This window comes from Cydia pomonella, chromosome 10 (assembly GCF_033807575.1).
Source record: "Cydia pomonella isolate Wapato2018A chromosome 10, ilCydPomo1, whole genome shotgun sequence".
Lineage (NCBI taxonomy): Eukaryota > Metazoa > Arthropoda > Insecta > Lepidoptera > Tortricidae > Cydia > Cydia pomonella.
The window spans coordinates 15,307,674-15,321,468 of record NC_084712.1 but is presented as its reverse complement, the minus strand read 5'-3'; the positions used below and the strand labels follow the sequence as shown (position 1 = coordinate 15,321,468).

The window sequence follows — 13,795 nt, the reverse complement described above, 5'->3', positions numbered from 1 at the left end:
GTAGGTATTTACACATACAAAAACACTGCATTCGTATTTAGAATCTCATTTTAATTAATGACATAGGTATATTATATACATCATACATAACATTTAAAACCGTTCATACAACGTTGGTATACAATACTATATTAACATGATCAAAACATTAAAATGGGCACCTGAATATTTACATAATTTAAATAAAACTACCAGACGGATTAGCTTAACTTACGAGGTTTAAGTTAGGAATTACGTGAAATAAGTAGTTTGCTATTACATTTGCGATCAACTCAATATCTGCCTTCAGAAGGATGACAGCAAAATGGAAACCTAGGACTCGCAAAAGAACCCTGTGGAATTGACAAATATGTAATGAGATTCCTTATAATTTTGATTAACATCCTTGACTCAGTTAGAGAATCCGGTTTCCAATTTCCCGGGCGTATATACGAAGACGCACTGTTACCTTTGTACCTTTATGGTTTACAATTTGTCACTGAAACAGGTATTCAAACAGACGAGGAGCTCAAAATATCTTAACACTGTTCTAAAGTAACTAGTAAGAGTTTGTGTAGATATTATTGAGCTCCCCGGCCAAAAGGAAATTTAAAAAATCTCTCTCAGGTTTGTTTGACAATATATTGATATAAAATGCTGAACATAAATAATAACTAACCTGGCTCTAATGAATGGAGGAGTAAGTTTCCAAAAGAAATGTACGTTCGGTACGGCGAAGGCTTATACTAACCCCCTTATTCATAAACGTCTACTAAAGTTAACAAGCCGCTAATAATCGTTTGTCCCTTTCCGATGTATTGGTATGATGGAAAGGGACGAACGATTATTAGCGGCTTGTTAACTTTAGTAGAAGTTTATGAATAAGTGGGTTATTGTTACCAAAGTAAGAACTTCATGTACACTTACGTGGGTCTTTCGTTGTATGATTATATTTATTTTTAAAAATCCTTTGTAAAATTACCCCTCCTTGATTATTAATATTACTATATGACGTATTTGACTACATATTCTTGTACATAAATTACGTCAAAATATTGCATTGACTTAAATAGGAAATGCATTGATTATTAACTATTACAGTAGTTCATTTAAATCAACCAGTCAAAACTTATTAAATTCTACAAAGGCAAGTATCCCTAATTGATAAAACTTAACTTAAACTTTACGTACAGATTATATTTTACAGCGTATAATCATACTTATTGCTACTTTATATACATAATTTAATATTAAATTCAATATAATATCAACAAGTCTAAAAACTCCAAATATTTATGCACCCTGCACTTATAAGCTCTGCCAAGCAATATTGGTTTCCAACCTTATGGCCTTTAGTGGACAACAGCGACGTTTTATAAACCACATTTAAAATTGAATTCTTATCAAACGAAAGAAAATTTGAACTGCTATAGTTCATGTCATCCACGATGACGTGCAGATTTGTCAAATCTAACCTTTAATAACACGACAATACGAGTCAAGGCACACGTCATCGTGAATGACACGGACTATATAGGGTTAACTCGTAAAACATGTAACGTCGTCCTTCAAATCATAGAAAATAGAATGAAACCAGGATGCATCCTGCACGGTCCTGGGTCCTAACTTTACAAAGGCAATCTTATCACAATATTAATAATTCCAATCTTCTACCACTTCGGGAAATATTTGGAATTCATAGTTTGAAAGATATAGATTAAAATATCTCTACATTTATGTAGAACCATTGAAAGCGAACCACAAATTTTGTCGGTCGCTTCAGAAGCAAATGATCGGCCTGTTTTTGAAACAACCGATTTTTATCCTACATACTGGAGAGTACTTTAGGGCAAATGAATACAATTTAAATAGATACCCAATAAGAGTGATAGGTGGGTGACATTTTTGTTGTTCCTTATGGCATTAAACATCAAATGTTTGACTGGTGGAACCACGAAAACTTGACACAGTGGGACACCTGTTTAGCTAAATAGAACTGCGTCAAGTTCTGTTTTGTCCAAGTATATTTAGCTTAGTTAATTATATGTATATTTAAAATCAGTTAACTTAATACAAAATACGAAAGCTGCATTACGTGTAATTTTACATGTTTTAAACCTGAATGACATGGAGAAATACAGTCAAAGACTTACTACTTCAAACACTACTTTCAGGGCTTATACCTAAAAAAAAGACTTAATGATGGCTCTAGTACGTCTCCGACTGTACAAATAGTGTTAATTTTTGTCATTCTCACCAAGATGCTGAAACGGTTTTCAATCCCTGTTCGGGTGTCTAACGCAGAACTTGCCTCTCTCTTGCATAAGACCGGTTTAAGAAGGACGGTTCTATGCCCACGATAGGCATTTATGCATCAGTACAAAATATGTAATTTCACAGTGACCTGTTATTTGGTGTCGTTAAACGGGGCTCTCTGGAACTATTTAATATTCGTAGTAAAAAGTAGTTTTATGATACAGCTGCGGGCAAGAGTTGGCTGTGCGGAGGCAAACAACTACGATGGCGAAAGGAGATTATGTTCATATTTTATGTCGTTTCCTTCGCTTTATTTAATTTCATCGACTGACATTCTACTTTTATGTGTTTATAGCAAAATTCATTACTACCCAAAATTATTCATACCACAAGGCATTTAAGGTCAGTTTCGGGAAAACCACAGTTTTCCATCAGAAACTCACACTGCTTTAATATAAACAAATGTAGCCGTGAACTAAATTGTACATATAACTGGCATTTATGTATTATAGTAATTAAGGTTTATCCTTAATTAGCGTCAAGGAATATTGACGTATAAATAGTACACAAGTGAGCTGCGCTACATTATCGTACTTTTTTTATCTCGTTTGCAAATAATTGTAAAACAAGCATAATTTACAGACTGATTTAGGTAAGTAATGGAATACCACGGGCGCTCGAATGGCATTAATTTTTCGTCTTATTTCAGTGCAAAGTTTTAAACATAGTTTTTACGTTGACCGAATAACACGGAAACGAACATGTCTATTTCTATTACAATATATTCTTTGGCGGAAATCCATTAAAAAAATAAAATTATGGAATGCTTAGCCATGCTTTAAATAAGGAACAAGTGCCTTTTAAGTATCCAAGCGCCAACCGCGAACAGAATTCGGAATAAAGTCTCACGTTACTAATCCACGTTTCTGTTAACCCGCACACAGCTATTCGTCGGAACGTAACTGTGCGCACGCGTCGCACCCGAATACAAATGCTACCGGCTATTCACTATTACCGTCCAGTTTAATGGTAGTATAAATCTGACCTCTATTACCGTGTTGTTATAACTAATGCAAAGGTCAAACTATACTAGATACAAGCTTAGAGACAAACAAAATTGTCAGTACGCAGTAAAGGCACCGCCGCTGCGGATTTGACTAATATGCCTATCCACTAAGCCCATCACGTTTAAGGCCGGGATCTTTAAGCTAAGCCGTCACTAATTGGTAATGCAGGGAGGTTATGTCAGTTATTATAATAAGTTGGTTTAGTTGCTTATTTACTGTACTCATGTAGTACATCGGTGCATTCTTATGCGTAGTGTTCATAATGTGAATAACGTAATTTATTAACTGCTTTCGATAACATGTCAAGCACTTGCAAATATTCCGAACAAAAGGGTGGATGTCTTAATGTGTAATTCTTTACCCGGTAAAATATAAATACGGGCTTAATGTTAAGTTTGACAAGAAACAACTAATAAAATAACCTTCCTCAATCCATTAGGCCAAGGCCAACAGAGAAAAAGATTATCTCTTTATTCATTACATTATGGAAAATTCACTGTAGATACCGCCCTCACAGTTAAAAGGTTAATAATATATTAGACAAATTGAGCATCTCCCGCTTTTTGTATCTAATTTATTAGAAATGGGCCTGCTTCGGGACCGCTTGTGGAGTTAAAATAACATGTTTTTTTCTTAGTGGGGTGCAAGGCGGGGTTGCGTGGTGAGCACGTGTGGAGAAGCCTTTAAACATGTTTGAATAGTGAAATTAGTTTTTATTCGGTCCTTTATTGCCAAGCGATTTTAGCAAATGTGCGTTAGGCACAAGGAATGACACGCCCAAAACCATTAAAATAAGATTTATGTAATCAATACAATACACACCATTTTTATGTGGGTACGAAGTGCGTAAATCTCGAGCTTAATTTTGCAATTATTTTATCGGGTTTCTTCTTTCGCGTAAATAGACTATACAATATTAAATAACAGTATCTTCGTAATTAATTAGATACGAACGGGAAAGCACATAGTCGACATTTCGCCTACCAGAACGTAGGCCAAATTACCACAGTATATTAGAGTAAATTACTCGGACCTATATATAATTGAAAACTAATTTACTGTTTATTTTGTTTGTTCTCACATGTACTAAACGTGGCAAAGTTCGTTATGTATGCTTATTATAGGTACAGAGTTATTCTCGTAAATAGATGTCCGTTTGACCATTAATGTGCTCGCGTGCTACAGGAAAATAAACCTCTAAATCCAAACTGAAGTTTACTTTATCAATTCTAATGTCAATATACAAGTAGTTTACCATTACAAGTTTCTCGAGCAATTGTTATTATATTTCTAGCGGATCTTCACTCTATCAGCATTATTAATGATAAATGTGCAAAACTTAACGCAAGTAGCGCTGCAATAGTTTAAATAAAAATGTCGTTACATATACCAAATCCAAAGAAACATAAACCACATACTGTTTTCCGTTCCTGACAACTGGAACCATTTATAATCTGTGGGTTCTTAACCTCATTGCGAATTCTGTGGTTTAAGTTTTTAAAGAACTGTTATGTCAGCATATAAAGATGTGTACGATTTGCGTATTATATCTAACATCGATTTCTCGGAATCCCAGCAGGATGTAACTGTTATTGAACTGGTTTCCCTCGGATTCCGAAAAGCGGCAACGCGTCCGTTTTGGAAAAAAACTGGCATTAGTGGGTGGCCATATTCAAGTAATTAAAAGTAAATATATTTACGTAACGCCTAATTTTAGGATAAAGTAGCCGTGGAGGTATCAGGTTTTTTTAAGTAACAGGGGAAGTGTTAATATTATATTCGCTTAGGTATAATAATATTTAATTTTGGTTGTTATTTGCGAAATCCTGAAACATTCCCTGAAGCTAAATACATAATATGCAGGTTTTTATACTTATGGCTTCATTTTTAGAATCTAATGTCAATAAGTTTATGTTAAGAACTTGGAAATATACACATAAAGTTTCAACTTAAGGCCGTGAACTACTTTGTAAATAGACTGTACCGGTCTTTAATAATTGATTAAATCAATTTATATGTATAATAAAGTACAAGCCGGCGTAATTATAAGCTTTATAATAGCACCGCAAGTAATAAAGCCGTCGTTTATAAAGAAACATACTGGTTGTCAGTCATAAACAATATATAGGTATGTACATTGTCTATTGCCTTAATTTATGTTATTGAGACAAGACAACATGGAAATATGTATACATCCATGTTAATGACTCAGCTTACTCGTAAACAAGCAAACCTATGTGTTTAACAATTAATTCACTTCTGAAGTCTTTCCATTCTCGTTGTCAAAATATATATTTCAAAACCTATACGACGATGGTAAGTACTTAAAATTTATATATACCTACCCTACATAATGGTATTTATTGTAAAATATCTGTTATAATTTTACATTTAAATTATTAAAATGAAGTAGAATTAGCGCTCCGATAAAAATTGCGAATACGAAGTATATTTTCGCAACTAAGGACATAAATTGACATAAGCAATAAGCATGTATAAATTATAATGAAGTCAACTTCTCAGATCTCCTCGTTAACCTTACTCGGAATTAGCGTAGGCACTTAAAACATTCATATTAACTATAATCGTGGACAAAATACGTATTGAGCTGTGTAGTAAATTTATAAAGAAAAGACATGTATAGACTAGACTATCAATCTCTCCACAGTAGCGCCAACCTGTTGCAAATGGCGTCACTTAGCGAGGGATTCTTTTGATATATTTTGAGTCGCTGTTTGACTACTTTCATTTGCTAGCTAACTAATAAGAAACTCATATATTTATTCTGCAGAATAAAGGGCAAATTACACATTTATTGTATATTTTGACCTAGAACAGAGGAAACGCGCCATCCGCAATAATGATAAGGCACCAAAGAGTCATTTTAATTACAAACTGAATAACAATTGCGACTTGCGACTCACACTCACCCTAATATTCCCTGATACGAGTGATGGAAATTGCCGAGCCGAAATTGTAACTAACAGCTTTTTCACTCTTGCCTCGTAGAACTTTCATTGCATTTCGCATTGAGGTCAATGGCTTCGAACGGATAAATGGTAATACGACGTCAACGTCAAGTCTATGTTATTTACGAGTCTCTAACTAAATAAACCTTGGTTTTTGTATGTAATCACTAATCGTCCGCCGCGATAGTTCGCGTCCCTTCTCGGAATTAAAAAAGAGATAGCCCCTTAGTGAGAAATGTGATTATTCTAATATAGAGCCTTTTCCGATATCAGCTGGGCGGATTTATGTGCGCGCGCAGCTTCGGGGAAGCTTACGCCATTATACTTGCATTAACGCGGGGAAAGGCGCGGGAGTAAACGGACGGAACAGAGCAACGAGTTAATACGAACGTGTTGTATAAATAATGTTGTACTATTCAATTTTGACGCCATCTTTAAATTCCGTATTTTTTTAGCGCTCCGCATTTATAATAAACATTTTTAAAGTACTATGCATTTTCTCTGACCGTTTGTCATATACACGGGCGACAACTTTACAAGCCTAAAACGGTAATAATGACAACGGATGGAGCCGATTAAGAAGATTTTTTTTTTAAGAATGCTACCCGTTTAGATTTATAAAACTGTACCTCCCCGAAACGAGCAACGATCACGTATACAGGCGCGGCTGTTTAGTGTCGTAAAGTCTCAAAAACATTTGTATGAAACTGTACTCTTATACGTTCTTACTCCTGCGTTAGTGATGTGAAACTCGCGTCGTTGCCACCTTTTATACGAAAAACCAGTTATTCCCGATCGCCCTGATAAGATGCTGTATAAGTAGATCATCGATTAAAACAGTTGTTACAAATCTTGAAGTCAGACTGAAAACTAGCTCTGGTTTGATTAACCTAGCAGGGGTCTCCTAACTTTTTGTCATGAGGGCCACAACGCGGCCTCTGCTCCGTTTTTGCAGGCCGGTTTATATTGGAATTAGTGGTATTCGCGGGCCGGATTGTATTGTTTTGTCTCCTTTCGTGGGCCAAATTGTTTCGGCTAACGGACCGTAGTTTGGAAAGCCCTGACCTAAATATACATTTGGTAATAATAATAGCACGGGGATTCATACACGCTAGTTTTATCGGGTTCGGTAAAAAACTGGCAACCAACTGAGCGCGGTAATGAGTTTTGGACATTATCGTTGGGAGTTTATTTTTAGTTAATACGTTTTTTACGGGTTGAACTCTACTAAAACTTCAAAAAAAAAAATGTTCTCGATGGATGCCAGAATAACCCTCCACCCGTTTAAAATTAGCTTTAAACAAAAACAAATACACGCTATCAGTTGGAACGAACACGCACGAGTGCGATGTTTGGTCAGTGACGCGTTCGTGAGTAAACAGACGTCACCACTGCGCTGCACCGGTACCAAATGTAGATTGTGACGGCTTGTTTATGAAACAACTCAAAGCTCTTTTGATAGTAGCTCTATTGGATGGCTTCAAATATATCTGCTTTTCCCTACCTTATATGAATTAACGAACAGTAACGGAATTTGATGTTTGTGCCACTTCATACGCTGTGACAGTGGCAATTAGTATGAAAGCCGCTATGGAACTTATATCGTCCCTTGTCACTGTGAAAAGGTGTAATCGGGTCAGAAATCATATTTCTTGACCTTATACCTAACGATTTATTCATATGATTGATCAACAAGTGGTTTTGTATGCTAGCAACGTCGTTATAGTCTTAATATAAACTCACTTATATTTAAATAATAAACAACAAAGTCGATAAAAATCTTTGTTTAACTAACCATGATTGGAAATTCTGTTTCACGACGTATATCCCAGCGACCTTATTTATAACTTGAACAAATAAGTTATGAACCAGCTCATTACGTTACACACGTTTCTTAGTATATCATCGTAAATACCCGATAAATCTCGCGTCAATTCATATAATTATACTCGCTTCTACGAATGTACTGACGGGGAACGGAGTGGAAATAGATTTGTAGTTTCAGGTAGTTTTCGTGTAAAAAAGAATGCTACGGAGAGTTGTCCTTTGAATATCTAACAAGTACTAGTAATCAGTTGATTTAATTATGCAAGTCTTTTGATTGATTGTAATCTATACACGTCACAATATTGATTTCTGCGTCATCTCCGAGGTGGATAAGCAAGTGTATGTATGTAGGTCCTCGAGATACCTAACATGTCATACCGGTATTAGAGAATAAACTTACTTAGATATCTGGTTCACGTTACACTGGCGTCCTAAAATAATTCGCCCGTACTCGCGTAACCATGAGAGTACACTACGTTTGAGAGCAGGAAAACCCCATAAAGTAAATTAAGCCGAGAAATTGGTTAGTACTTCTAAAAGCCGGGTATCCACCGGACAAATACGTAATGGCTGCGGAAATCGAAATGTTTGCCGAACTGACGCGTGGCTTCGGGTCTATGAGGTTTACGTAAATACTATTTCGAATTCGATTGTATACAATAAGTATTTGCATATTCCGCTATTTTCCGCGAATTCCAAAGAAACACTGAATACACAATTAAGCAATTTGATATAGTAAATATATATGCTGTGGTATAGATACTATAACTTAAGGTTTGTTTGAGATATATTGATATCTATTATTGTTTGATATTGATATAATTGGTCGGCTTCTATTGAGAAGAGATTAATGGTTTCACTTTCCAAAGTTTCTATTGAAGAACTAGACTCATATTTCTTTAGTTTAATCGTTTTCTTTATAGAATTGTGATGGATTAATAAATGATTATTTCGGTTAAAATTGCGTGCATTAATGCCAGCCCACCAAAACGCGTGCAGGTAGGAATGTAGGTACCTATTTATTGTATACCAACGCTTCAATGAAAACGCATAAAAAAATTACGATGGTTGATAAATACGTGACAAGAATCTTTGGAAGAATGATATGCAGATTTAATTCTAGCGCCGGAATGTTTAAAAATACGCAACGCATCAAAACGCACGCATGGTGTCGCAATTTGGGAGCGAACGTGTCAAAAAACTTTAAATGAACCACGACGTATATAAAAGCCCGTCACAGACGGAGCGATAATATATATTAATATACCAAAATATATATCGCTGGCGACAGCCACCTATATTGTGAGAGAGACGAAATATACCAAAATATATCGTAATATACTGAGCTATATTATCGCATGGTATCTTAAGATGCCTTGCTATAAGATATCGTAAGATACCAAAATATATATTATAGCTTTGTGTGTGGGCTTTGTCAAATGGTACGTAGAATTTATCGTAAGATGCCAAGCTATAGGATATATTTTGGTATATTATCGCTCAGTCTGTGTCGGACTCAAAAGTTGGCGCCAGATGCCCTGAATATCTGTGAAAACATTGTTAGACAAATCTCAATCTTACTCGTAGTACAAATCCCATGCAGCTCTCGATTTGAAGGTATGTATATGGTTATAATCTTAAACCAATACAAAGACTGAAAGATTCGGCCTACGATAAGAAGTGGTACGACGTAATAGTTCGAATGAAAGACTATTTAATTTAGGCGTCTTACATAAATTCTTAGGTAAATTAACTCAAATTTGATGGAACTACGGGCTCTCCCTAACAGTTCCTACCCTACTAGCCGTAATAGCCTATTAGCATACATAGCATATAAGAGAAAGATTGGGTGACAAGAATCTATAGTACCGCTCGTTCCAATCATGACCGCTGGAGGCCAGCTGTGTTGAATCGGTGGACTTCTTGTGCAGCAGTTCCTGGCTAGCCGCGTGCACGAGCGAGCCGTCCTGATGTTGTAACTATATTGTTGTCTTACTCCCACTCGTCGCCGCTGGAGGAGGCTTGCGGCGACGACTCGCCGGGCTCGGGGATGACGCTGGCCAGCGTGTGAAGCACGGAGCCCCCGTGCCGCTCGGCGCCGGAGATGCCGCGCCGGCGCATGGAGAGCTTGGCGTGGAGGTCGGCCATCAGGTCACCGCCGGACGCACCAGGCTGTAACAACATGAACTACTTAGATGGCATTTATATACATTAGATATAATTATTAATTATATTGTTTAACACGATTGCTTCGATTCAATGGCAAGCCGCAAGCTTAGCATTGGCTAAGATGTAATGTTACAATAAAACTTCTACATCTTTATTTTAACCGACTGCAAGTATTTTAAGTAGTACATTAAAATAAAAATAAAAAGTACTTCTTCAATTAAATACTAATACTAATGTAGGTATGGTATAGGTAGCTAACTCAAACCGCTTAATAACTTTAACAAGTTTAAATGTTGAAGAGTAATAGTAGGGCGTGATCAATTGACTACTATAAAAAGAAGCATGTAATTAAATAAGTTCTGATAAGTACCAAAACCTTCACGATTGATAGGTAGTTAAACAACGTAAAGACGAGGCCAACCGGTCGAATCGAGGACTTTTTCCATTACTTATAAATATTGGTTTTACTCAGAATCTAAAACCCGTTTAGAAAGCTCAAGATCCTAACATAAGATTACTTGGAATTATCGAAAACGGGCTATCTCCTAATAGATAATGCAGCTTGTAGAGGGAACATTTAATTACGCCTCTTTATAGTGCAGTCAGAGATCATTGGCATGAGGTGACGTGATTTATTTTATTAGTGTCGCTGCTCGCTGCGTGGACGCATTGAGCTACAATCAACAGAAATAGTATTCTATCTTGTAGAATAAATGAAGAAATTCGTCTACGTAAAGAAGTTATCATCAAATACTTTGTAGCAGTCAGTGGCCAAATAGTTCGGTACATCATATATGGTACTAAATATATGGTATACCGAACTATTTGGCCACTTTGGTTGCTACAAAGTATTTGACTCTGACTGTGCTAGGTACCACATATCACATATGGTAATAAATTAAAGTAACGAAATCCAATTTCGTTACGTTGACAGGCAATTAGGAAGGGATGGATGTGCTAAAGGACATTTACAAAGAGGGGCTGTTGAGCCATTGCTTACTGTCCTGAATTAAGGCCGGACTTGGCCACTACTCATGAAATAAAAACTTTATTATCTATTTACAGACATTAATAATGTCACATTATAAATTACTATTCTTTTTTATAACTTATAATAAGTTAGAATAACGCTTATCTACATTATGTGCTCGTTTGTAAACATCTTGCATAAATAATTACGAACAAGTTATAAGTTGCCCATAACCCCTCTACGAGGATGCATCATGCAAACTTTGCATTTCTGCAACATGTGAATATTCAATAAAGATTACTTCATTGGTTAGAATAGTTAATGTTTCAACAGCGCTGAGTTCATAATTTTTAGTTCCGTTTGAGGTAACTTTTCCTACTTGTACTTTGGTACAGGACAAATACCGTTAGAAAGTCTGAAAAATTAATATACTTGTTGTAATATGTTTACTATGGTTGTGCAAGCCATTTGTGCCGCCTTGGACGATAAACGGCGCTCCGCTTATCAAGTCCACAGTCGTAAAGTATTAATGAAGATGTTTATGATGCGTCTGTAGTCTGTACGCATCCGACGCCTAAGGTTATCTGACTTATCTGTCACTGTCACCTACCCATGTTTACCGATAACATAACCAGCCTTAAAATATAATCAAAATCAATGTCTATGACAATAGCATAAAAGACTAAGCGCTTCACAGACCTCAAGTAAACATCGTGGAATATATGGGGTGGTTGGGCATTTTAATTTAACATATGGTGTGGATATGACTAAAAAACACTCACAAAACAAAAACTGAGAAACTTTTGGCAATAAATAAGGATAAGTACGTTTCAAAAATAGAAGCGGAAGTATTAACCAGGAAAACGGACGGTACCTACCTATAGTATGTATCTTTAGGTAGTTAAATAAATGCAAACAATGTGTTTTTACATTTTCGAGTAATTGAAACATTTATTTAACCAACCAAATAGAAAACTGCCTGGGTCTGTCCCTCATCGCTCTGTCTTCTAAACTATTTCATTTAATCGTGTAATATTTCCGTCTACCCTCAAATAGCTAAATAATCGATCTCGTTTTAGGTTCTTTACTAGGGCGAAATAATAGAAAATTTTACAAAACTAAATTACTATTGATTAATCAAATCATCCCGATATATTCCTATTAAAAAAAAAATATAGCAGCTTCGTTGTTACTTCGATACTTGCAATTTATGGTAATTGGTTATGGTTCCATGGTTAAAATCTAAAATTAAAGACTCATTAACATTGCAAATTAAATATATACTTGTACTTAGGAGCACCAGACATCACGCCATATACATATTGTTCGTACCGCATTGTGTACCATAAAATGATTATTCATATGTTAATCAAGTAAATTAATCGCCCTTGGCAAGGTCGTGTCCGTGCCTGAGTTTATGGCGGTCTACAGAGGATTTGTATTTGTAGTTTGATGGTCGATCTGCTTTAGGACGCTTCCAGCTTCCTTTCGCTGTTTCTAATTTCCCCAGTTGCAGAAACGAGTTCCTACCGACAGCGCATATCGCGTGAGTTTACGAGTTCCTAGTCAACTATAGTATCCAAATGTTTATGCCTAAATTAGGGTACCGGTACCTATACACAAAAATTGATTTTTACTTTACAAATATTGAAGTAGGCTAGCAGAGTAAATACAGCTGGTAAAGTTCAAATTTAAACAAAATATTTTTTATGACATGCGTGAAGGGGTAAACAACTTTAGCAGGCCGAAAGAAAACAATTTATATGTTAGGGAGGAACAACATAAAACGTAAACCTTCTGTGGAGTAGTTTAACTATTCTGTGGTAGGGTATAAAAATCAGACTCGTACAAGTTGCCAAATCGTATGTGTGCAAAAGTCGAGTGAGCAGCCGCAGCCGTACAAATAATGCGCTTTCGTGTGTCTATATTATCACTTGTCGGCCTATTATCCAATCAGGGCCGGATGTTAAAGTCATTTCAAGTCATTTGCCGCCTCAAGCACCCTCTAGCTGCCAATGAACGCTTCCTCTTTATTGAGCTTAAGATAAACGTCCACTGTTTGAAGTAGCTGTCAATACACTTGGAGACATTAATATATTCTATTCTATTATCTGACAATTTGAAACGAAACCTGGCTGTTTTTATGGTAGACATTACAATCGCCATTGAGATAACTCAGTGCTAAAGACATTCCTTTTATGCCTGACAGTACAATCGCCATAGAAATTGTCCTGAGCTATAAATATCTAAATCCGATCGGAAGGCACAAACTCCGTCAATGGTGGAAACTCTTCTTAAAACAACTTTGTGAATTCAAGCCTAGGTGGATCTCTGTTTGATGATGTTAAAGACATTTAAGATTAGTAAAGTTTTGATCAACCGTTTTACTTACTGTCACGATTTTGCTCGACCCGAGCTGACCCGAACCCACAAGTGAAGTTACAGTGAAGATACTTATCCTAATGAGACGAAAGCGTTACTTTACCTAATCTTGAGACTGAGATATGAGATTGTACCTACTAATCGTCATTATAAAGCAATGTCAAAAATCGCAAATA

At 36.1% G+C, this 13,795-nt stretch overlaps 1 protein-coding gene across 2 annotated transcripts in view; it reads right to left on the bottom strand.

The window, feature by feature from the left end:
- Positions 1 to 5,895: 5,895 nt before the first annotated feature.
- The window catches only part of LOC133522238 (WASH complex subunit 1-like), a 46,733-nt gene continuing 38,833 nt past the window's right edge, over positions 5,896 to 13,795 (bottom strand). The window contains exon 6 of one of the 2 annotated variants that reach the window (XM_061857504.1): positions 5,896 to 10,285. In XM_061857504.1, the coding sequence (XP_061713488.1) occupies positions 10,091 to 10,285 (195 nt within the window). In that variant the 3' untranslated portion in view covers positions 5,896 to 10,090. The remainder of the gene's footprint in view (positions 10,286 to 13,795) is intronic. The other variant, XM_061857505.1, reaches the window with a different exon arrangement.